Source organism: Chelonoidis abingdonii, chromosome 26 (genome assembly GCF_003597395.2).
Source record: "Chelonoidis abingdonii isolate Lonesome George chromosome 26, CheloAbing_2.0, whole genome shotgun sequence".
NCBI classification, from domain to species: domain Eukaryota; kingdom Metazoa; phylum Chordata; order Testudines; family Testudinidae; genus Chelonoidis; species Chelonoidis abingdonii.
The window spans coordinates 12,566,465-12,591,815 of record NC_133794.1 but is presented as its reverse complement, the minus strand read 5'-3'; the positions used below and the strand labels follow the sequence as shown (position 1 = coordinate 12,591,815).

Genomic DNA, 25,351 nt, shown 5'->3' with positions numbered 1-25,351 from the left:
ATGTTGTCCTAGACTGAGGCTACTAGGGAGAATCCCTGGACAAGGCAGTCTCTGGATAACCTAATCAGCAGAGGTCCGCAGACCCCCAATCTGGGACTCCCATGTGAATGAACAGCCTGCTCTAAATGCCCTGGGGTGTGGCAATCTCCCTGCTGAACAGAGGCTGTGAAATGCCTGGCATAGCTGCTGGGGAGCCAAGCTTCCCTTGCATGCTTTGATGCTGAGGGCAAACCGGGCTTGAGCACTGCAGTAAAAGACTCGCAGCACAGCTGGTCCAGTCAGCTGACTGGGACTCAGGCTGTGGGGCTAAAATATGGAGTGTAAACGGTCGGGTTTGGGCTGGAGCCTGGGATCCTAGACCCCATGAGGAGGGAGGGTCTCAGAGCTCCGGGTCCAGCTCAAGCCTACATTGCAGGTTTTAGCTGGGCAGCCTGAGCCCTGCAACCCTGAGTCAGTTGAGCTGGGCTCTGAGACGTGGCGCCACAGGCTTTTTATTACAGTACCCATAGATTCTTCCTTAGCTTGTAGCCACAGGTTTCTCCAGCGATGACAGCAGATGCCCCCAACCCTGTGTGTGCTGAAAGCCGAGCTGGGAGTGGCCACGTGCTGGACTGGGAATCAGGACTGGTTCTAGGGGCCAATTATTGGGGGCTGTATTGGGGGGCCAATGGGTAATTTCGAGGCCCTCTGGATGTCACTATTTAAAAAACAAACAATCTTCCGGGAGCCCAGGTGCTTGTTAGGCCCCTGGAAAATCTGGGATTTTTAGAGTTTAAAAAAAGTAAAATTTGTCTACTGGGTCAGTATTTTGCTGTGATTTGTAATTTGTATAACAGATGAAGATTCTCCAATTGGTGGCTGTTCCACTGCTTAACCTCTGATGACGTTGTACATATTTTGGCCTTTCTGACAATAATTTGGGGCCCCTTGAAGATTGATTTGGGGGTGCAAATGTCCCCTTTGCCTCCCTGGTAATGCTGGGCCACCTGAGGATAAAAACCAGGCAACATCATTCTAATATAACTTGAGTGTCTATTGCTTGCATGTAGCACTGTCTTTGGGGGGCATGGGAGGAGGGGTGGGAGACTGAGCCTATAACACGTGAGGCATAAAGATTTCCCTTTGGAGACCTTTATTACATCGCAAAGATGGATTAGATAGATGAATATGGGGATGGATAGGCGTGGATGGTTACATAGATAAATGTGTACAGGGATAGATGCATCTGAGGATGGATGAACATAAGAACAGCCAGACTGGGTCAGACCAAAGGTCCATCCAGCCCAGTATCCTGTCTTCCGACAGTGGCCAATGCCAGGTTCCCCAGAGGGAATGAACAGATCCATCCCCTGTCGCCCATTCCCAGCTTCTGGCAAACAGACTAGGGAAACTTCAGAGCATTGTTTTGCATCTCTGCCCATCCTGGCTAATAGCCATTGGTGGACCCATCCTCTATGAATTTATCTTGTTCTTTTTTTGAACTCTGTTATAGTCTCAGCCTTCACAACAGCCTCTGGCAAATGTGTTACAGGGATGCATGGATAGATTAGATTTGTATGGGGATCCATAGATAGATCTGTATGGGGATGAACAGATAGATATGGAGTGGATGGATGGATGGATAGATGTGCATGGACATAGATAGACGGATTAGACAGATGTGTATGGGGAGGGATAGATAGATGTATCTGAGGATGGATAGAAAGATGAATGTAAATGGAGATAGGTAGACAGATGAGTCTTCTCCAGTAGAATCCAGTGACTTGGTCACAGTCACCAGCTGTTTTCTCCAGCTTGACTTTCCATGTGTAGTTTCGGAGAAGATAATTTCCTGGCAGACCATCAAAGGCAGATGCCTCACTTGCTGCCACTTAGAAGAAAGGGAAAAAGCCCTGCCTGAGGGTGCCTCACTTTCACTCTTCTAAACCGGCGCAGTCACTCCCTTTAATGAGGGACAAGTTCAGCCCTGAGGATCCTGCCTCTTTATCCTTCCACTATCTAGGCTCTAATCCTGGTGTTCAACAGGTGCCAAGAACGTTCCAACCTGCTGAGCGCACTCATCCCCGTTAACAAGCGGGGAGCCACAGGTGCAGAGGCCCCATCCCAGGCTTAGTAAAATCCATTGCTAGGTTCTGCATGTGTGTGTGTGTGGTGGGGGAGGTTACCTTTTATAGGAGCATCAGGCAGCATACGGGAGCCAGTAGACCAATAATCACAACAAGTGCTATGGGCCAGTTTTGATCCTAAGCTACACTGCATGCAGGCTAATGGGTCTGGGTTGGGGTGGAAGGCTGGGAAGAATAAGAACATAAGAATGGCCATCTAGCCCAGTATCCTGTCTTCTGACAGTGGCCAATGCCAGGTGCCCCAGAGGGAATGAACAGAACAGGGAATCATCAAATGATCCATCCCCTGTAACCCATTACCAGCTAATGACAAACAAAAGCTAGGGACACCATCCATGACCATCCTGGCTAATAGCCATTAATGGACCTGTCCTCCATGAACTTATCTAGTTCTTTTTTGAACCCTATTCTAGTCTTGGCCTTCACAACATCCTCTGGCAAGGAGTGCCACAGGTTGACTGTGGGCCCAGGCTGAATGTGAGCCCATGTCCCTTTTTAAAGGATGGGTAAATCAGTTGCTGATTTATGGAGGTTTCTTGGATCTACTGATCTAGACCCAAGACTGGGAATGGACCCAGCAGATGGGCCCATAGATCTAGGGGCACCTGTCATGTACTCCTCAGATCTGGCAGCTCACACCCTTCCCCTGCAGTGGGCACAACCCCCGATCCTGGATACACGGACCCAAGGATCTTATACCAGGCCATTGGTCAAAACTTGAATGATCTAAGTGGGCAAATGCTTTGCCCTTTCCTTGAGCCCATTTTCCCATACAGGCAAACGTTCCAATTAGCCACTAATCCTATCCGCATCTGTGAGCCAGAGGCAGGTCCTGCTCACTCATCAGAACTCAGGAACTCACCCCCCCCAAGGGTGCATGTGCTTAGGATGGGAGTTGGAGAAGGATCTCCAAAATCCAAGGAGGCGGAGGGGAAGGTTGGGGAACAGAGGGATTTGCCAGACCCAAGGTCCATCTAGTTCAGTATCCTGTCTCCAACTATGGTTAGCACCAGATGCCTCAGAGGAAGGAGCAGGAACCCTGCAATAGGCAGTTGTAGGATAACCTGTCCTCCTCACAGAATTCTCATCCTCATTCGTAATGGTTAGAGCTCAATTTATACCTTGAAGCACAAGATTTAATATCCCTTCCAAACACTCTTCTTTGATGATTAGCTGTTCTCTGTCTCCTCCTCCTTGGCTGGATAGACCACAGAGGGCTTTGGGCACTCTCCCCAGTGGACACCACCTCTTCCAGGGAAGGGCATATTTTTCCCACTGAGGACAGCTCCCATTACGAGATGATAGAACTTTCTCAGCATGACTCCTCCATCTTCTCCATGGTCTCCATGATTGAATGGCCACCATGCAAATGTCCCTCCAGGAGAGGCTTAGCTGCTCTGTCTTAGAATCATTGAATATTAGGGTTGGAAGAGACCTCAGGACGTCATCTAATCCAACCCCCTGCTCAAAGCAGGACCAACACCCACTAAATCATCCCAGCCAGGGCTTTGTCAAGCTGGGCCTTAAAAACCTCTAAGGATGGAGGTTGGGTCTTCTGGTTGTCGTCACAGGCACTGGCTTCCTCCTTTCCCTGGGGGTACTCAACCCCCACTCAGCCCCAGGTCATGCCCCCACTACATCCCTGCCCTCAAGCCCCCGTCTTGTCCTGCCTTTTCCTACCCCTGCTCTGCCCCAGGCCCCACCCCCACCCCACCCCACCCCTTCCCCCATGGCCCCACTCCCACCCCGTCTCTTCCCGCCCACACCCCACCTCTTCCCACCCAGTTCGATGTCCTTCCCCTAGCAGGCCCGGTCCCTGCTCCTCCTTCCCCGCAGCAGAACAGCTGATTGTGAGGGGCGGGAGGTGCTGAGAAGGAGGGGGAGGAGTTGATTGGTGAAGCTGCCAGAAGGCAGGAGGCGCTGGGCAGGGGGAGCTGGCAGCTGGTGGGTGCTAAGCACCCACTAATTTTGGAGCACCCACAGAGTCGCCGCCTCTGGTTGTCATGCGAACTCCGTGATACTCTGACTGACGTTCTCTTTAATGCGTCTCCTGTGGCTCTTTGCAGCACATGCTACTAGAGCATGGTGGGGTTGAATTATTGACCAGTCAAAGTCAGTTTAAATATGAATATACAGCACTTACAGTGAATGAAACAATGAATTCACATTCCTGTGGCGCCTTCGGATAATGTTGATCGCTAATTGGAGGTGTGAGTATTGCTGGGCCGACTACATGCCCTGCCCACTGGAGCTGTTGGGATTTCACTACGTTTACAATTAACTGGATACTCTTGTAATCTATGTGATACTAGTGCCTGCAATTTCAAAGACTTCGAGCCCAGAAGGGACCAATCATGATCATCAGCTCTGACCTTCTGCACATCACCGACCACAGAACCTCGCCCATCTTCTCCTGTGTCTCCTCTGGCTGAGTTACTGCAGTCCTCAAAGCTTGATTTAAAGCCATCACGTTACAGAGAATCCACCGTTTACCCTAGTTCAAACTAGGGTGGCCTGGAATCTCCAGGAATTAATTCAAGATGATGGCATATGATGAAACCTCCAGGAATACATCCAACTCCAAAACTGACAACCCTAGTTCAAACCGGGGCACTGGAACAGGCGGAGCCGGGGGGCCACGGCCCTCCCTCTTTTCAACCAGCTGAAAGGATGAGCAATGGGGAGGAGAGGGCGAGGTTTGGGGGGGGGGGAAGGAGCGGCGTGGGAGGGGCCTTGGGGGAACGTGCGGTGTGAGGGCGAGGCCTTGGGGACGGGCCTTGGGGGAAGGGTCGGTATGGGGGTGGGACTTTGGAGGGAAGGGGAGGTACAGGTGCAGACGTTCGGGGGAGGGGGAAGCACAGGGGGGTGGGGCCACAGTGAGGGCACCGGTGGCCCCCCCCCTCTTTTAGGGACCATCTGCCTCTCCTGGTTCAAACCAGCAAGTGACACATGCCCCATGCTGCGAGGAAGGTGAAACCACAATCTCTCCCCCTCCCCCTGCCCCCAGGGTGACCAGATAGCAAGTGTGAAAAATCGGGACAGTGGGTAGGGGGGTAATAGGAGCCCATATAAGAAAAAGACCGAAAAATCGGGACTGTCCCTATAAAATCAGGACATCTGGTCACCCCCCCTCCGCTAATCTGTTCTGAGGGAAAATTCCTTCCCACCCCTAACTGTGGCAATCACTTAGACCAGGCCTGCACAACTCATAAAGTGTTGAGGGCCATATTACTCCAAAGAAAACAGCTGAGGGCCGACCACCCCCCCGCCATGCTGACCCCCCGCCAGTGCCACCAAGCCCCCTGAAACACAACCTCCCCCCAGCACCGCCCGCCCCGCGGAAACAAACCCTCCTTCCCCAGTGCTGCCCCACTGAAACACCAGTATTGAACCTTGGGAATATGTTATAGCAGGCCCCTAAGGTAGTGTAATTAAGGTAAAAGAAAAATGTCTTTTTGCTAGAAGTAGAATAAGATCTTCCCCCAACTTTGTAATCAGTTGCCCTGTTGAATGAATGAGGTGTGACTGAGGAAGGCCTGGAAGGCAGCACCTCCAGACAGTTGCAACCCTTGGAGAGGGGATGGGAGTCAGACCAAATCAGTAGAACAGGTCAGCCACTCACTCCTCCCTCGCCTCCTCAGCCTCCCACCCTCCCGGCTCCCCTCCTCATCCCCCACCACTGCCCACCCGCCTCTTCAGCCCCCCTGCGTCACCTGCCACTTGCCTACTCACCCCCCACGGGCTGCACAGTGAGCCCATGTTGTGCAGGCCTGACTTAGACCCTGAGCATGTGGGCAAGACCCAGTCTGCCCCCACCCCTTGGATTTTACATGTGTTTGGATGAATTTGCCCGACTTCGTGGGCATAAACCAGCCAGCATGTTGGAAAATGCCATCCCTTATCAGCATGTTGGAAAATGCCACAGCTTATCAGTGCTGGCTATGGCCGGTGGGGATTTTTCCAATGAAACTTTTTTTCCCTGGAAAATGCAGATTAGTCAACCCTAAAACTTGGAATGGGAAAAGGTGGGTTTTGAGGAATTTCTCAACTTGGAAAATTTTTGAAGAAAAAAAAGTTTGAAATGTTCTGCTTTGGCATTTTCCAAACCAAGAATTCCGCTTTGGAATGACTTGTCGTTTTGTAATGTAAGATAACTAGAGGATTTTTGCAAGCCAAAAATGTGGCTTGGATGAATAGAAAAGCTTTGAGAATTTTGAACAGGCTGAGTTAACCCAAATCAATTATTTTTTTCTGGATTTTTGGTTCATGAAAATTCTCGGTATTTTGACTTTTTTCTCCTGAATTTGAAACGAGAATTTTTTTTAAAATCTCATAAATTCTGATGAAAACTTTCCCCCACCCAGCTCTAGTCCTGACCTGCAGCCCCTATGTCATTCCAGCCCAGGATCCCCCAAATCTGACAGTGACCCCCAAGGCTGGCCTGAAGCACCTCTGCCAGGCCAGCCATGCATAAGAGCTTACACAAGTCTGGAAGTGCATGTCTATCCTGTGTTGTCTGCTATGCATGTTGTGTCCATGTGTGGAGATTTTTGCCGCTTGTGACAGTTCACCGCTGTTGTGTTTCCAACAGCATCTGCAGTACAGAGTATCGTCTACGCTAGTGTGCCCAGTACTGCATTTACTGGTGAAGTTGTGGTGATGGGGGGGAGCATAGCATCAATTCCCTGTTGCTCAGAAGCCCTGAACCTTATGTGAAAAAGGACCTAGGACCTCAGATACCTGCCGTTGCAAAACACCTTATTGTCTCTTTCTCCTTTGCTTTTTTCTTTTCCTTTTGTTTTCTGGGCACCTGCTGATGAAACAAGCCTCAACTCATGTGTCTTTGGCGGCTTCCCTAATGATGTGTAAGGTGCTGGTGGCATAAACCCGGAATAATTCCAGCCAAGCCACACAATGGCGGTGCTAGCTCATTGGGGGCCCTAAGCAGTAATAGTTTCCCCCCCCCCAACACATAATAAAAACCGAACAGGGGGCCCCATGGAGCTACTTGGGGCCCTAACTCTGCTTATGCCTAGTGCCAGCTCTGGGTTCACCCCAGTATCACTTAGACCAGAAGCTGGCTGGATAGTTGCATTTCCTGCTCCCTCTGGGTGGATCTGGGGCCAGTTCATGAGGCTGCTGCCCCCCTCTGGTATTTTTGCCAGGTGCTTTTCCAAACACAACAGTGAGGGGATGCAAAGGGCCAGTCTCAACGCTTCTCGGAGCTGAGCTGGTGCATTTGATTGCCCCTCTCTGGCTTTTAAAGAGTTAACTAGGTGCGGCAGGGTGGAGGGAGCAGGTGTTGGCCTGGCTCTGTGGTAGCCCCGCCCCTCCAGCGGCCTGCGGCCAGTCAATGCTCCAGGCATTGGAGCCCCGCCCCCTGATGGCCTGGTATATAACTCTGCACACACCCTGCTCAGCTCTCAGCCTCCAGAGCCTGTCCTTCAGCTGCTGTGCTTGCTCAACCAGTGTTTCCTGTCTTCCTCCACTAGCCTCCCCAAAATGTCGTCTGTCAGAATAACCCAAAAGTCCTACAGGAGCAGCACCTCTGCTCCCCCTCGCACCTTCAGCAGCCGTTCCTACACGTCTGGCCCCGTGGGCAGCACCAGGGTGAGCTCGTCCTACTCCAGCTATAGTGGGAGCAGGTATGGAGGAGGCAGCATGCGGGGACCATCGATGGGCTACGGACTCGGCGCCGGGGGTGGCATCACCGCCGTCAGCGTCAACCAGAACCTGTTGGCACCCCTAAACCTGGAGATCGACCCCAACCTCCAGCACGTGCGGACGCAGGAGAAGGAGCAGATCAAGACCCTCAACAACAAATTCGCCTCCTTCATCGACAAGGTGAGTCCTGGCACCATCCGGGTGAAGCTGGTATCTGCAGAGCCGGGTTGGCAGGCAGAGAAGTGGGTGTGTTCCCTGGGGATGGGCAGAAGTCAACCAGACTTGCCCTGTTGCTGTAACACTTGTAGGCTGGAAGGAGATAGTCCGGATTCTATTTTCAGTTACGCCCCATGCCACCCACAGTGACTCGAGTGAGGTACGGGGGTGCGTACAGTAAACATCTCTGGGTAACGTCTCTCTGTCCTGTAGCATATAAGGGGAGCAGTGACCTGCTAGCCAATTTCCCCGCAATCACAGGGGAATCGGAACAGTTTTGTAGCCAGATCAGATCCCTCTGAGGCAAAGGCTCCTCCTACAGGTGCATGAGAACATGGAGAAAAATTTCCTCTGCTTTTCTTAGTTACAAAGATTTTCTGTCACTGCACTGCCTGGTGGGTTGGAAAAGCCCCTTTCCCGGACGTGAGGGAGCGGAATGGAGTGAGAGACACAAAGGTTCCCCATTGGGACATCTGCCAATCCAGGCCCCCGAGCGGCTGTCAAAGCATTGGCATTGGAGAGCAGCTTTAGTACTAATGTGCCACCTTGCAAAGCTCTCCTGCTGAAGGGTGTGGCTGGGGGGGATTCTCCATTGCTCTCAGTGGGTGCTGCGGTCTGAAAGTGGGGGCTGATTCCAGGTGCCCAACTTGGTGAGCTTGGTGCCTGAGGGTGCCAGGCATGGGCAGCTTCTGCTGAAACCAGCAAGAGCTGCAGCAGGGGGTCAGCACCTCTGAAAATGGAGGCATCTAAAATCTTGGGGACTAACATACATACAGCCGGGAAAAGTCCTGAGCTAGTGCAGCTGGGATGAGCCCAAAGGAACCCAGTGGCTTTTTCCCATCCTCATGCGCCTGTGATCTCAGCCTGTAAAAAGATGTATCCCCCTGCATGCGGTAAGGCTGAGAGGGGCTGCAGCAAGATTTCCAAGGCCCTGGTATATGGCAACACAGTGGTCCCCACTTACAGGGGGCAGGCGTTGACCCCCACCCTCCCCCCGCCCCACAGGCAACCTGCATCTGCTCCTGTTCCGCCCTCACCGGGGCTTTTGCTTCAGAGGCTAGTGCCCTGGCAAAAGGGCAGCTCGATTCTTTTTGCCCTTTTCCAGCACTGGGCTTGGAAAGCTGGTTTTTAAAAAATATAGAGGGGAGCCGTCTTAGTCTGTAGCCACAAAAACGAGGAGTCCGGTGGCACCTTAAAAACTAACAGATTTTTTTGGGCATAAGCTTTAGCTTTTTATCCACAAAAGCTTATGCTCAAATAAATCTGTTAGTCTTTAAAGTGCCCCTGGATTCTTGTTTTTTAATAAACACACACACACACACACTGGCTGCCAGCTGGAGGAAATGCTTAACTACAGGCAATGTAACAATCTAACCTGAAAGCCTCTCCCACCACGCCCATCACTGGTCAGGGACAACTGTGCCTGGTTTGGATTTAAACAAACAGGTTTTATTGCCTGTTAGCAAAGGCCTATGTTTACCTCTCCTTATCTAAGGCTGGGCCCTTTGGCAGGAACAGCTGCCTCGCCCTGCCCCTGCTCTTCAGGAGTCCAAGGGTCCTGGCCACTCCTTTGGCTCAAATCCTCTTGTGCCCCCTAGCCCAGATCATTGCAGAGAACTCCAGGCCAGGTGCATCCCTTCCTCTGGGTAGGGTGACCAGATAGCAAGTGTGAAAAATCAGGACAGGTTGTGGAGGGGTAATAGGTGCCTATATAAGACACAGCCTCAAATATCAGGACTGTCCCTTTAAAATTGTGTCAGTATCAGAGGGGTAGCCTTGTTAGTCTGGATCTGTAAAAGCAGCAAAGAGTTGTGTGGCACCTTATAGACTAACAGACGTTTTGGAGCATGAGCTTTCGTGTCGGATGCATGCGTCTCCACTATAAAATTGAGACATCTGGTCACCCTATTACAGTGGGCCGCCTGGTAATCTGATGCTGGTGGTAACCCAGAGTAACTCCACTGTGCCCGATTCTTCTCCCTCTTACTAATTCAATGCCATCGTTGTGCCATTAGCTTCAGTGGTGTTGCTCCTGGTTTCCACCGGCGCAGAGAGGGCTGCGTCATGCCCTTAGCCTGGCCACATGCTAAATGGGACAGCTTTTTGCACGTGCTCCAGCAGTGCTCATGGTAGTCAGCGGGGGCTGAATCTAACCCCATGTGCTAAATCAGGTCTCCCACTGGCAAAGCTCCCCTTGACTTCAGCAGCTGGATGTCTACAAGTAAAGGCATTTGTAGGCCTGTGGGCTAAATCCTGCAGCGCCTGTGTAACCCACTGGGAGGCGTAGGTTACAGAGCTTCCCGTCACCCCCCGTGCCCTGAAGGGTATGTGTTGTGACGGACCCACTTAAGCAGCCGTGGTTGTTTAGCTCAAGCTATAGCTGCTTGCCCTTTTAGCTCTGGAGGTCCTCGGTCCATTGAGATGGCAGCCTTCGTACCTGCTCAAGAGAAACCCCTGTGTGGTGAAGGGCAGTTATATCAGTGTCAATCCAGAGTGACTCCCCTTTGCTGGGCCTGTTGCTCATTTACACTAAGGGTACGTCTACACTACGGGATTATTCCGATTTTACATAAACCGGTTTTATAAAACAGATTGTATAAAGTCGAGTGCACGCGGCCACACTAAGCACATTAATTCGACGATGTGCGTCCATGGTCCTAGGCTAGCATCGATTTCCGGAGCGTTGCACTGTGGGTAGCTATTCCATAGCTATCCCATAGTTCCTGCAGTCTCCCCTGCCCCTTAGAATTCTGGGTTGAGAGCCCAGGTGGCTGATGGGGCAAAAATCATTGTCGCAGGTGGTTCTGGGTAAATGTCGTCAGTCATTCCTTCCTCCGGGAAAGCAATGGCAGACAATCATTTGCGCACCTTTTTTCCCTGGATTGCCCTGGCAGACGGCCATAGCACGGCAACCATGGAGCCTGTTCAGCTTTTTTTTACAGTCACCGTATGTAATACTGGATGCCGCGGACAGAGGCGATACTCCGCAGCGCTACACAGCAGCATTTCATTTGCTTTGCATGATAGCAGAGACAGTTACCAGTCGTTCTGTACTGTCTGCTGCCACTGTAAATTGGCAATGAGAGAGATGGTTATCTGTCCCCTCTGTACTGTCTGCTGCTATCATGGGTGCCCCTGGCTGAGATCGGCCGGGGGCACAAAAGCAAAACTGGGAATGACTCCCGAGTCAATCCCTCCTTTATGGTTCTAAAAATAGAGTCAGTCCTGCCTAGAAATAATGGGCAAGTGTACTAGAGAACCAGTGTATCAGAGAGCACAGCTGCTGCCGTGTCAGATCCCTGCAGAAATGATGAGCTACATGCCATTCACAGGGGTAGCCCCTTGCAACACCAAACCCCACCCGTTGCTTTCCCTCCTCCCCCAACCTTCCTGGGCTACTGTTGCAGTGTCCCCCCCATTTGTGTCATGAGGTTATAAAAAATGCAGGAATAAGAAACACTGATTCTTTTTAGTGACATAAAATGAAGGGGGAGGCAGCCTCCCAGGGCTAGAATAGTCCAGCTAGGCATTAAGGGACAGTAAGCAGGGAGAGGAGCCCAGCATCCACTGCTATGATAATCCCAGGCAGTACAGAATCTTTTCTTACACATGAAAAGGGAGGAGGCTGATTGAAGCTCAGCCCCCAGTTGCTATGATGAAGACGGTTAACCAAGCCGTTTCTGTCCCCATCTACTGGGAATGACCAGGAATCATTCCTATTTTAACCTAGGCGTGAGCCCCGCCGGCCGGCATCACCTCAGCCAGCCAGAGGTATTCAGCAGTTTATCAAGCATTGGAGCACTCACGGCGTTGATAAGGACCGTTACCAGTCCTACTGCACCATTCTGCCACCAGGGAGGGAGAGGAGCGAATACTGCGGCTTCCACTGCTGCAGGCATCGCGTCTACCAGCAACGCATTCAGTGTAGAACATAGGGTGACAAATTGAAAGAAGTCAAGAAACGATTTCTTTCCCTTTTCTTTCACGTGGGTTGGTGGGGGGCAGTAAATTGAGGACTATTCCCTGAACCACGCCGGACAATGTGTTTGAACCTACAGGCCATTGGGACTCAGCCAAAGAATGCAATACTTTTCGGAGACTGCTGTGGACTGGTGGGATAGCTGGAGTCCTCAGTACCCCTCCCTCCATGAGGTGCCCACCATTGAGTCTCTGGCTTTCCGTTACGCTTGTCACTGCAGCACTGTGTAGCCCTGGAGATTTTTTTCAAACGCTTTGGCATTTCGTCTTCTGTAAACGGAGCTTTGATAGAACAGATTTGTTTCCCCCATACAGCGATCAGATCCAGTATCTCCCGTACGGTCCATGCTGAAGCTCTTTTTGGATTGGGACTGCATTGCCACCCGTGCTGATCAGAGCTCCACGCTGAGGCAAACAGAGGAAATGAAATCTAAATTTCGCAAGGCTTTCTTTTCCTGTTTTACCTGGCCACAGCATCGAGTTCAGATGCTGTCCAGAGCGGTCACAGTGGTGCACTGTGGGATACCGCCCGGAGGCCAATACCGTTCGATTTGCAGCCACACTAACCCTAATCCGATATGGTAATACTGATTTTAGCGCTACTCCTCTCGTCGGGGAGGAGTACAGAAACCGATTTAAAGAGCCCTTTATATCGATAGTGTGGACGGGTACAGCGTTAAATCGGTTTAAGGCTGCTAAAATCAGTTTAAATGCGTAGTGTAGACCAGGCCTAAGGCTCCTTCACACCCATGGCATAGGGATTGTTAGTTCAGTGCTGTGGCGTGTGGTAGGAGGCGTTCTGACCCTTGGGCCCTGTATAAAAGCAAGGCTTGTGCTGGCAGGGTGGGCTCTGGTAGCTGACTAGATCGGGTGGTGTTGGTGTAAACCCTGTGACGCATCGGTGCTGGATGCGCCTCCCTTAGGGGTTTGCATTGATGGAACAGTCTCGATGCAGATGTCTCTGATGCAGACAAGGCCCAGCCTTTTTGATCATTTTACTTTCACTTTTCAAGAAAATAAATACCAAGGGCCAAATCCTTCCCCTCTGGTACATAAGCGTCAACCCAGAATGACTCCACTTACTTCCTTTGGCTTGTTTCTCATTTACCCTGAAGCTGCTTTACACCCCCTGAGTAGGGAAAATGGGCCTTAGTTGTGTAAATCAGACACAATGTATTTAAGGTCAGATTCTGCTCTCTTATACTGGTGTAAATCCAGAGTCACTCCACTGAAGCTAATGGAGTGACGCTGGATTTACTCTGAGAGCAGAATCTGGCTCAGTAGGGAAAACCACTCCTTCCTATACCTGGACTCATCTCCCATGGAATTAAACCGTGCACATGTCCAATGGCAGAATAAGTCTCTGTGGCGCAGAGTCACTTATACAAGGCAAACTCTGTTGCTTGAAGTGAAGCTACTTTGGATTTATGAGCAGAGGTGGGGGCAGAATCAGGCTTGGTTCAGTTACTGTAGGCCTGGCTGTCTTCTCACTTACACCTGATCCTACCAGGGAACTCCATTGACTTGCTTGAGATACTCCTGATTCACATGTGAGAGAAGGATCAGGACCTAGTGGGAGGGATGGCAGGTGATTTCAGGAGCATGAGTGGGAACAGGTGCCCAACAGGTTGTAACTCTCCCAGCAAGAGATTCCTGCCTCCCACGTCCACAATCACTGAGCTCTGCAGGTGTGAACAGCAAGGCTCTGCTTTCCTCCCCCTCCCTCTCCCCACACCAGGTCCGCTTCCTGGAGCAGCAGAACAAGATGCTGGAGACCAAGTGGGGCCTGCTGCAGGGCCAGAAGACCACCCGCAGCAACATGAACAGCATGTTTGAGGCCTACATCAACAACCTGCGCAGGCAGCTGGATGGCCTGGGCCAGGAGAAGCTCAAGCTGGAGGCTGAGCTGGGTAACATGCAGGGCCTGGTGGAGGACTTCAAAAACAAGTGAGTCTAACGAGGGTGGGTGTGTGTGTGTGTGGGGGGGGGGGGGCAGGACACACCTTCCTGTTCCCTCCAAAGGGGGTAGAAATCCCAGGCATAACCAAGGCCTTGGACTGCACCCCAATGTTCTAGCACAAGGAGGCTCTCAAAGGCAACCCCCATTATCAGCATGCTGCCTCCTTCAGCGCATTCGTTATATCTGGCCAGGTTATCAACACCTGCTCGGCTTATGTGGTCCTTGCTTCCCTGCACAGAGACCTTCTCCCAGGGGTTGCGGGGGGAGGGAGGAATTCTCAGCTGCTCTTGGTGGGGGTGGGGTAGGTATCATTAGGGGTTTTCCTCCATCATTTCACATATAAACCCCAATGCACAATCCCGCCCCACCCAACAGAGAACAGTTTCCCAAACCCATCCTGTCCTTTTGCCTTCCAGGTCATTGATGGGTGCCTGGCTAGGGGTCTCCCTGCCTCTTAGCATCTCCTAGATGGGTCTATATAAGGGTGACCAGACGAGAGGAAGAAAATATCGGGACACATGGTGGGGGGGAGGCAGGGTGTCCGCCAGTGGAGGGGGGAAAAAAACGCCGAGTGCTGCCAGCAGAGCAAAGTATTGGGACAAATTGTGTCCTGACCAAAGATTGGTCGGGACAAACACCTAAATATTGGGACGGTTCTGATTTTATCAGGATGTCTGGTCACCCTAGTCTATATGTCCCCGCCTCCGATGGTCGCTACACCTTCATAGCATCCATCAGAGAATGACTTCCAGCCCTGCCGCAGACCTGACAGTTTCCCCCCTCCCGCAGGTACGAGGATGAAATCAATCATCGCACTGAGAAGGAGAATGAATTTGTCCTGCTTAAGAAGGTGAGTCCGCGCTGCTCCAGGGCTCGACTGGGCGCCACAGGCAGAGAGGGCTGGGGGTCTCTCTAATGGGGTCTGTACTCTCTTCCTGCAGGATGTGGACGAGGCTTACATGAACAAGGTGGAGCTGGAGTCCCGGCTGGAAAGCCTGACTGACGAGATCAACTTCCTGAGGCAGCTATATGACGAGGTCTGTGATGTCTCCCTTTGGCTCTGTCTTGTAGCCCTGCCCCTTTAAATTCCTTCCTGACCTGCAGGGGGAATCCCATTGAATAACACTGAGTTCCTGCAAAGACAAGTGTCTTCTTGCAGGAGACAAGGGATTTTTTTAAAGGGCTGGGACTGTTTGCACATAGAGTTCATGGTGACACTCCCCTTCTCCCCTCCCTGGATACCCATGCCATCAATCCTACAGCATCTGCTGCTTCCCCCTGGCCCTTTGAGGTTGGTGAGTGGAAGGATGAGGATCTTGGCCAACATCAGCCCCAGTGGATTCAATGGCTGGATCAGTCTGGGACAGGGTTACCTTAGTCCTCCAACCTCCATCCGGGTGGGGATTTTCGAAATCTGAACCAATGTCTGTGTTTTGGTATTACCACCCTTACGATCTCTTCTGTTTGGGAACGTGAAATATGGTAACCCTAGTCTGGGAAAGGAGCCAACGGCAAGTCATTGGGAATGCTGGTGGGTGCACAGAGTTCTCCATGCTCCGTGGTGACAGATGATCCTTATGCTTCCTCCCCACTGCACCCAGGAGCTGCGTGAGCTGCAGTCCCAGGTCTCTGACACCTCTGTGATCCTGACCATTGATAACAACCGCAAGCTGGACCTGGACAGCATCATCGCGGACGTTAGAGCGCAGTACGAGGAGATGGCCAACAGGAGCCGGGTGGAGGCTGAGAACGTATATAAGACCAAGGTGAGTTGCCTGTCTGTCCCCCGGAGCAGCTGGTGATGCAGCCAGCCTGGTCTCCAAGCTGACATGGGTGGGTCAGGGAGTGTGGCACTGCCCATGGGAACGTCCGCTAGGTGGCAGCTGTCCCATTCCTTCCCTCCAGCTGGTGAGCCGAGCATATGAAGTGTCTCCTGCAGTACAGAAGCCTTCCGTAGCAGGCATTGTGTATGCCTGCGTAATTCTCAAATGCAGCGGGACTCACTGTCCCCCTCTAGTGTCTGGAGTCACAGTTCAGGGCAACTGCACCTGTGCTTCCCTTCTGTGGTCCAGCAAGGACACCCGCTCTTAAGCTCCTGGCTCCTCAGCCGTCCCCTCTTTTGGGTGGGGAACCGCGTCTCTCCCTCCCGACTGGGGTTTTCCAAGGCTGCCCAGGTCCCTGCCTATACTCATAATGTCCTGTGGCACCTTATAGACTAACAGACGTTTTGGATCATGAGCTTTCGTGGGTGAATACCCACTTCATCTGATGAAGTGGGTATTCACCCACAAAAGCTCATGATCCAAAACGTCTGTTAGTCTATAAGGTGCCACAAGATTCTCTGCTGCTTTTACAGATTCAGACCAACACGGCTACCCCTCTGATACTATACTCATAACACTTCCCTTGAAGAAGTTACAGCCAATCCCCCAATAATACAACTTTGCACTGAACACAATGGTCTCCAAAGAGAGTTAACACTCAACTGAATAAAGCTTTTCAAGGCTATGACAGAGGATTGCTGTATCTGCCACAGCTGGGTCACACATTCCAAGTCTCAGGCCACAAGGAACCCCCCGTCTGTTCTTCCTGCATGCCCTAGACCACAGCACTTCCCCGCATGGAGCCTGCTACGGCCTTGGCTTCACAGACCGCCCCCCCATCTCTCAAATGGGGCACAAACAACCTAAGGCTGAAATCTGAGGCTGTAGAACAGAGGTGGGCAAACTACAGCCCCCAGGACCCTCTTGCCTGGCCCCTGAGCTCCTGGCCCAGGAAACTTGCCCCCAGCCCTTCCCCCACTGTTTCCCCTCTCCCGCAGCCTCAGCTTCCTTGCTCTGCCGCCGGCGTAATGCTCTGGACTGTGGGGCTGTGAGCTCGTGAGGCAGCGCAGCTGCAGAGCCTGGCCTGACCTAGTGCCAGCCACTGGCGCTCCAGGCAGCGCAATAAGGGGGCAGGGAGCAGGGGGGTTTGGATAGAGGGCAGGGGAGTTTGGGGTGTGGATAGGGGTTGGGGTGGTCAGGGCAGGGAACAGGGGGTTGACTGGGTGCAGGGGTCCTGGGGGGCAGTCAGGAAGTAGGGGGGGTTTGATGAGGTGGTGGGGGGCAGTCAGGGGCAGGGGTTCTGGGGGTGGTCAGGGAGCAGGGGGGGTTGGGGTGGTGGTCAGGGGGCAGGGGATGTGGATAGGGGTTGGGGTGGTCAGAGGGTGGGGAACAGGAGTTTGACTATGTGCAGGGGTCCTGGGGGGCAGTCAGGAAGGAGGGGGGGTTGGATGGGGTAGCAGGGGCAGCCAGGGGTGGGTGTTCTGGGGGCGGTCAGGGGACAGAGAGTGGCCGGGGGGAAGGTGGTGGATGGGGCAGGGGTCCTGGGGGGGGGGCATCAGGGAACAGGGGGTTTGGATGAGGCAGGGATCCCAGGGGGGCCGTCGGGGCGAGAAGCAGGGGGGAGATGGGGGCAAAGGCCAGGCCACACCTGGCTGTTAGAGAAGGCTGTGCCTCCGCAAACTGGCCCTCCATACAATTTCCGAAACCTGATGTGGCCCTCAGGCCAAAAAGTTTGCCTGCCCCTGCTGTAGAATCATCTCCTGGGGGAAGCTCCATAACTTGAGAACATTTGAAACCAGACTGGAATGGAAACCTGTCCTGGCAAGAAGATGGGACTCAAATAGACAGTTGCTGGAATGCAGTCCATATTGACATGAAAGCCCAGGCTTGGATTTTTCGTGTCTATCTAAGATAATATGAGAACCTCCCAAGTTATCCTCACCACATCTTAAAATTGATTTAGTTGGGGTTGGTCCTGCTCTGAGCAGGGGGCTGGACTAGATGACCTCCTGAGGTCCCTTCCAACCCTGATATTCTATGTTCTCTGGGAGGCAAGGTAGGGCTGCCATCCCTCTTTCATAGATGGGAAACTGAAGCACGGAGGGGCTGAGTGACAAGCCAGGAACTGGAGCCAGGTCTCCCAAGTCAGTGCCCTACCCATTGGACCATACTTCCCTTCCCTTTGATTGCCCCAGGTAGAAGCCTCACTCTTAAGGATAAGCTTTCGTGCAAGCAGGAACGGCGAGTGCTTCCTGCACACCAGCGGTGCTTGCTGCACTCCCCTGGCAGTCCAGCCTTGGGCTCCCACACAGCTTATGCATCATTCCAATCCAGACCGGACGCATCCCATTGCTACTCCTGTCCCAAGCTCCCAATCCGCCCGATCTGCAGGATCTGCGCTGTTCCACCCCGGAGCAGCTGTCTCTAATCCTGCGGTGGTCTTGCAATGTGCACTCTGAGACTTTTCACGGAGGGATTCCACACTGGTTCCTCTGCCCCTGGAAGCTGGGATGATGCCCTTAGCTGCAGAGCTGACTGCAATTTGCATAGCATTATGCATGGGGCTTTCTAAGCAGCAATATTACATGGTTTTCATTCTGATTTCTTTCTGGCTTCCCTTCCTGGCACATGAAATCTAATCCACCCTTGCAAAATCCCACCTCCTCCTGGGGAGGAAGATTTGACTGAAGGGGAAATGAAATGCCACCAGTCTCTCCATTTGCAATCTCTGAGCCTGGCCTGGTGAATCTTCCTGGCAAATTTGCAAGGCTGATTAAAGCTGTTAAAAGTGGAGCCTTCCAGAGCAGGGACAGTTATGACAGGACCCCTGTTTTATACTGTTTCCCTGGTGGTAAAGAGCCAGGATTCAGCTGTTATGATTATAAGAGGATTCCTTTATTGAGGCTGCTGGACATGGACTAACCTTGGGAGTCTCTCTAGCTCCCAGCCTGGGCTGCCATCTCTCCTCACACAGCACCTCGCTAAATCCTGGCCTGGATCCTGCACTTCTGGAAGGGGGACAGCTGATGACACTGCATGCTCTGTTCTCAATTCCTTGTCTCTCTCCTTCCCATGCAGTACGAGGAGGTCCAGGCGGTGGCGGGCAAGCACGGGGACGACCTCCGTAACACCAAGACTGAGATCAACGAGCTCAACAGAATGATCCACCGGCTGCAGTCAGAGATTGATGCCCTGAAAGGCCAGGTGAGAGATTGACTTTTCCAAAATTGCACCAGACCCTTCGGTCCTTCTTCAGTTATTTGGGGGCACGGTGCCTGCCCCGGAGACCTGGGAAAAGGATTTCCTCTTACCATTCTTAGCTTGCCAGTCTACAGATCCCTCCAAATCCACCTTTAGATCTTGGTTTATAACTGTAGCAGTGGGGCAACAGAGCCCCATTCTCTAGTGTAGACGGGAAATTCTCCATGTGCTCCCCAGCCGTGAGCAGCACAACTGTGGTTTGAGGACATGGTTAATATCTGTCTCTGGGCCAGTTTTTCAGCGGCCGTAATCAACACAGCACCACAGAAGTCAAGCTGTCTCTGCCTGTTTACCTCAGCTGCTGATCTGACTTTTCATTCTCTTTAATCTCACTGACTCTTGTCTATAATCTCTCTCTGTGGAGTCAATTTCTTGCTCTCCCTAGTTTCTTTCGCTGCTCTTGGGACTTTGGCAGCTAAGCACCTCACCAATCCCACATGTCGGCCTGCACTGCAGAATGGAGCGGCGCTTAGAAATAGGATCGGGGAGTGTGTGTTGAGACGGTGACATGCTTGCAGCCTTGGTGTAGACAAGAGCCCGCTTCCCTTTCTTCTGGAGGGATTTTCACTTCCCTGATCCCCAGTATCCTTTGGAGAAGCCTGTATGATGGGAGAAAGGAAAATCTGAACAGGATGCAAGAGTTCAGGGCTGATCTAGATTTTCCACCTGATGGTGCAAACTGTCTGCCATGGGTGCAAAGCAGAGTATGGACCCACATAGCTTCCCTCTGGTTTGAAATGGGGGGTAAACTGCCCAGTTGCAAGCCCCCGCTTGGCCATCTAATGCTTCCCCTTGCCTCCACCTCAGCGTGCCAGCTTGGAAGCAGCCATTACTGAGGCCGAGGAGCGCGGTGAGATGGCCGTCAAAGATGCCAGTGCCAAGCTGGCTGAGCTGGAGGCTGCCCTGCAGAGAGCCAAGCAGGATATGGCCCGCCAGCTGCGGGAGTACCAGGAGCTGATGAATGTCAAGCTGGCCCTGGATATCGAGATCGCCACCTACAGGAAGCTGCTGGAAGGAGAGGAGAGCAGGTGGGTGTGGGAGGCCGGCATCGTGTGTCATGATTGGATGGCTTCTCCCCCTCTCCAGAGGGAAGACCAATGAGAAGGGTGGAGGCGGGACTGGAACTTGGCTCCAGTGTGGTGTGTGTGGGTCTCAGAGCAAGATCTGTAGATTAACCCCTTGTGTGCTGAGCCTTGCTGACTTCTGAGTGTATCAGGATTAGGGTGATGTCATGAATTTTATAGGGACAGTCCCGATATTTGGAGCTTTGTCTTATGTGGGTGCCAGGGCCGGCTCCAGGGGTTTTGCTGCCCCAAGTGGTCCCCCGCCCCCCAAAAAAGCCACAATCGCAATCTGCGGCAATTCAGCGGGAGGTCCTTCGCTCCGAGTGCGAGTGAGGGACCCTCCCTGAATTGCCGCCGAATAGCTGGACTGGCCGCCCCAAGCACCTGCTTGCTAAGCTGGTGCCTGGAGCCGGCCCTGGTGGGCGCCCATTGCCCCCCACACTGTCCCAATTTTTCACATTTTGCTGTCTGGTCACCCTAATCAGGATGTCCTGCTAGCGCCAGCTTTCCAAAGAGCACCCTCAATGGTGCCTACAACATGCTGGGTGCAAATGGGACTGCTGGTCCCAGTTTACACAGGTTGTTTGAGCCTGCATGGAGCCTACGAGGGGTTGCTGGCCCTTCAAGGGACTTGCACTGTACATCCACCATCACTACAACCTCACATCAGGCCTCGGTTTTTCAGGGTGACTCCTGCGAATAATCCGTAATTGACAGGCCGACGGAGCTTAGTTATGTGGGGTGCGGGCCCGTTAATTGGCCTATTGCCATCACATGTTCGTCTGTCCAGCGCATCCGTTGGTGCCAATGTCTCGCAGACGTCCCATCGATGATGGTGTCTGCACGCGGATGCGGAGTCAGCCCTGCTGCAGCGTGTCAGGCAAGGCAGTATCAGCTGCTGTGTGAGGACGAGAGGGGGATGGAGCTCGGAGTTGGGGGGGGGAGCAGGCGCAGAGTGGCTGGGATGTAACTCGGCTCCCAGCAGCGAGTTAGTACAGTGCAGCCAGGGGGCCGTGAATTCTGAGATGCAGCAGGGGCAGTGTTGCCTAGTGTGGGGATGATCAAATCCTTTCTGTGCACTCACCCACTTTCCCTTACTGGGATACCCCTCCCCAGGGCCGTCCCTAGCCATTTTGGTGCCCTATGCAGCCCCAGGCCGCTGCGGGGCGGGGGGGACACTCTGTGAGGAAACTGCCCCCTGGCCCTAGCCCGCTCCTCTCCTTTGGCTCCCAGCCTTCGAGGGCAGGAGGGAACCACCCTCCAGCACTTGCCAGTGGCACGGCTGGGAGCCAGGGGAGCAGAGCAGGCCAGGGGGTTTGTGTGAGTGCAGGCCCGACCCCTTCAGTCCTCAGGGGAATGGGGGCGGGCTGACGCTGAGCAGGTGTAGGATGAAGGGGAGTGGGGGTGGAGCAGGAGTGGGAAGAGGTGGGGCTGCAGAGGGGCAGGGGCAGGGGCTGAAGCAGCACGCAGCTGCGTAAGGCATCAGGAAATGTATATGGGTAAGGACGGCTCTGCCCCTCCCCTCATCCCACTCAGCGATACGGCAAGGGCAGGCTGGTCACGACTAGGGTGACCAGATGTCCCAATTTTATAGGGACAGTCCTGATATTAGGGGCTTTTTCTTATATAGGCTCCTATTACCCCCCCCAACTCCCCTCCCAATTTTTCACACTTGCGATCTGGTCACCCTAGTGACGACCCCCTGATCTCTGTTTGCAGTGCAGCCCCCTGCTTGAGACCCCCTTGTCTAGATGGCCAGGAGCGCCTGGGTTTTAGTCCTGCCGTTAGTGGCTCACTGGCTGAGTCAGTGGCTAATCTGCAAAGCAGGGGTAGTGATATTAGTAACAAACCCTCTCCACTCAGGGCTTCACTCTTGTAAATTTCTGGCAGGCCACAGATGCTCAGAAGTTCCCAGAGGCAGCCGGGATAGAACCCGGATCTTTCTGCTTCAAAAGTAACAGGCCCTTATCAATAGAGCTAAAGGAGAATCTCTGCTGTTGGCAGTATTGGGTCTATGACACACAGATGAGCTGTTCTGATGCCATGTTGGCAGTGGCTTACACATTCCACGCAGCCCTAATTTGTGCCCCATCCCTGTTTGACACCATCTGGGCACTGATAACTCATGTTCCCTTCTTCTTCTTGGCAGGCTGGAGTCTGGGATGCAAAACATGAGCATTCAGACCAAGACGACCGGCTATTCAGGTAAATGCACTTTCATTTGGGGATGGGGGCTGGTAATGTGCTGCTGTGATGCCTCACTCTGAGCTGGGGCAGAATCCCCCTTTGGTGAGGGTGGACGCTGTTACTCAGCAGGAGCTTGACACATGTCGGGAGAGCAGAACCACAGAGCCAGGGTTGTGGCTTGGGGAGAAGAAATTGGCCCCTTAAAACTCACTGAGGGCCCTAATTCTCACTGATTTCAGTGGGAGCTGAGGGCACTCAGGACCTTGCAGAACTGCGCCTGGTCTGCCTTCCCCCTGGTTGCTGAGTCTTACTGGCACTGAACCAGATGTGCTGGGAAGTGATTCTTTCTCTGCAACAATGGGGATATGCAGAGGGAAGGGGCAGACAGAACATGCCTAAGCCCCAGTAATGGGATGTTTTCTAATGCCAGGGGCTTCTTTTTCCAAGGTTGAGCTCCTGACCTAGAAGATGAGGGAAGGAATCACTGCAGGGTTAGATGCTTTGTAAACATAGAATATCAGGGTTGGAAGGGACCTCAGGAGGTCATCTAGTGCAACCATCTGCTCAAAGCAGGACCAATCCCCAACTTTTTTTTTTTTTTTTTTGCCCCAGATCCCTAGCTGGCCCCCTCAAGGATTAAACTCACAACGCTGGGTTTAGCAGGCCAGTGCTCAAACAACTGAGCTATCCCTCCCCCCTGTGTCTTTGACATCCTCTTCTGCTTTTATAATGGGGTGTTGGCTAGAGGGTGACCCATCCTGCCCACATCCTCTCTCCGCCCTTGGGGGAATCCAGTTAGTGATTCAGAACCACTCCATCCTGGCAGCACCTAGCCCAAGATCTAGCCTTTCGCATGCAGTGTGATGTCCTCCCTGGCTTGGTTCTGAAGCGCAGAGCTGCACAGCTGACTCAACTGTAGGAGAGCTCTGGGCCAGGTTTTGTAGCAGAGATCAAGTGTTGTATCCTTCCAGGATTTGCAGTGCTCAGTCCTTGGCTGACACATAGGCCCACAGGATGTGGGCTGAGCCGTCCATGCGGTCAGCATTGCCCTTGGTTGGGGAGTCACCTGCAAATCCTGCGTGGTCTTACTGATCATCTGTCTCTCTCCTCCCCTCCAGGTGGGCTTGGCAGTGCATATGGTGGTTACGGGGGAGGATACAGCAGCTCATACTCGAGTGGCAGCTATTCCCTGAATTCCCCCATACTGGAGAGCTCGCCTCTCACCAGGTCAAAGGCCGTCGTGATCAAGAAAATTGAGACCAGGGATGGGAAACTGGTGTCTGAGACCTCAGACGTCCTGTCCAACTGAGCAGCCACCGGATGAGCCTCCACAGCTTAAAAGTGCCTTTAAGAGATGAGTCTTTCCTGATCAGCTGGGCCGCTACGACTCTGGGGGAGACTGGGGCAAGGGCTGGAACCCAGAATCCCCCACCCCGAACCCAGCAGCGTTTGCAAATTCTCTTGTGATAATCGATGAGTCATCTGATGCCCCAGATGCTCCCCCTACCTGTCCCTCTCCTCCTTCAGGCATGGGGGGAGGAAGTGTTGAGAATCCACCTATTAGAGTCCAGATGGCCAGGTTTCCATCCCTTAGTCCTTTCTCTTTCCCTTGCTGCTCCATTCAGCGCTGTCTCAGCTTGGAAGCCTGACTCAGGCCTGGACCAAGCATTTCAACTGGTGTCGCCCACAGCTGTTGAGCTGCCTTCTCACAGATGCAGAGAGTTATAAATGCGCCCCGTGGCATGGCCCTCATGTGGTGCTGCCAGAATGCCAACAACATGGCATCATGACGTCCCTCTCTGCCCCGAGATTAGAGCCAAGGGGAATTGGTCTGGGTCCCAACACCCCAGGCTCTGAGGTTGTTGGAAAATGGGGTCTTGATTGTTACAAACGTCCTCAATCTCTTTTATGGCAGTGGGTCCCAAACTATGGGGTGTGCCCCCCCCAGGGGGGTGCAGAGAAATATTTGGGGGGTGGTGTAGCAAGGCCTGAGCCCACCCCAACCCCCACAAGGGGTGGGGAGGAAGCGCCACCCAGCCCCTTTCTACCCCAGCTCCATTCTGGCCCTGCCCCCAGCTGCATTTCTGACCTTGGCCCGTGACCGTGGCCCCACTCCTGGCCACAGCCCCCAACCGCAGCCTTGCTGCAAACCAAGTAAGGGGGGCGGAGGTGTGCCAAAAAAGTTCAGGGACCGGTGTCATATGGCCACATGATGCCAGGACCTTAACTGTCAGTCCACTGCTTTGTGACTCTCTTCATTGCCATGACATGAGACCTCTGGGTGGCTGGGAGGGAGGAAAAGGGTGTTTTCTCCCTCCCAATTATCTGGGGGAGGTGATGGGTGGGGGAAGTTTCCAGTTCTGTTCCCACTGGGTCAGCAATCAAGGCTCCTCCCCAGCTTGGGCATGTCCGGTTCAATGCTTTGTCAGCACAACTGTGAGCAAAATCTTTGATGGTGGAACTAAAGCACTGAGGCCAACTCTGTGAAATGTGTGATTCTTCCTTTCTCTCCCAGCCCCTCCACCTCCTTGCGAGCAGGGTGTGGGTGTGACTGTAAGCGACATTATCTCTCTTTCCTCCTTCTGCAGTACAATGTTCAGTTGATAGAGATTGAAGCTGTGTTGGCTTTTTCTTCTCTCATTCCCCTCCCCACGGAGGGCCGTACTTTCTCCATTTTCTCAATAAAGCTGTTACTGATAGTGGTGGTGTCTGTCTTGTGTCCTATGCTAACTTTTGCTGAGAGATGTCTGTGTTTTGTTCTCCCAGTGATATGGAATCAGTCCGTGTCTTCCTTTTGCCTGACTGTCATAAGACCAAAGGAGGCGCTAAACATTTTTCTGATTCTTTGAAACTGAAGCTTAGGCGAATGCATCAATATGGACACGGTTTTTTTTAGCAACAAATTGAAAAAAGTTTTGAAAAGTGTTTAAAAATATCAAAACCCTTTGATTTTTTGGGGGTTTGAAATGGTTTTTCCATTTGAAATTTTAGTCTTTTCTTTTTTTTTTAAGGTCACAATCAAAATATTTTGAAAATATCAAAGCAAAATGTTTCAATTGATCCGAACTAAAC

At 52.7% G+C, this 25,351-nt stretch overlaps 1 protein-coding gene across 1 annotated transcript; it reads left to right on the top strand.

The window, feature by feature from the left end:
• The first annotated feature begins 7,557 nt into the window (after positions 1-7,557).
• On the top strand, positions 7,558-24,978 carry KRT8 (keratin 8). Its single transcript, XM_032786818.2, has 9 exons — positions 7,558-7,970; positions 13,723-13,931; positions 14,734-14,794; positions 14,886-14,981; positions 15,546-15,710; positions 18,846-18,971; positions 19,836-20,056; positions 22,242-22,297; positions 23,398-24,978. The coding sequence occupies exons 1-9, from the start codon at positions 7,629-7,631 to the stop codon at positions 23,586-23,588; spliced, it is 1,467 nt and encodes a 488-aa protein (XP_032642709.1). The 5' UTR covers positions 7,558-7,628; the 3' UTR covers positions 23,589-24,978.
• Positions 24,979-25,351: the final 373 nt, after the last annotated feature.

Coding starts and splice junctions, on each gene's coding strand:
- KRT8 (XM_032786818.2), top strand. CDS start 7,629: ATGTCGTCTGTCAGAATAACCCAAAAGTCCTACAGGAGCAGCACCTCT. Junction 14,795..14,885: donor AATTTGTCCTGCTTAAGAAG/GTGAGTCCGCGC, acceptor CTCTTCCTGCAG/GATGTGGACGAGGCTTACAT. Junction 18,972..19,835: donor TTGATGCCCTGAAAGGCCAG/GTGAGAGATTGA, acceptor CCTCCACCTCAG/CGTGCCAGCTTGGAAGCAGC.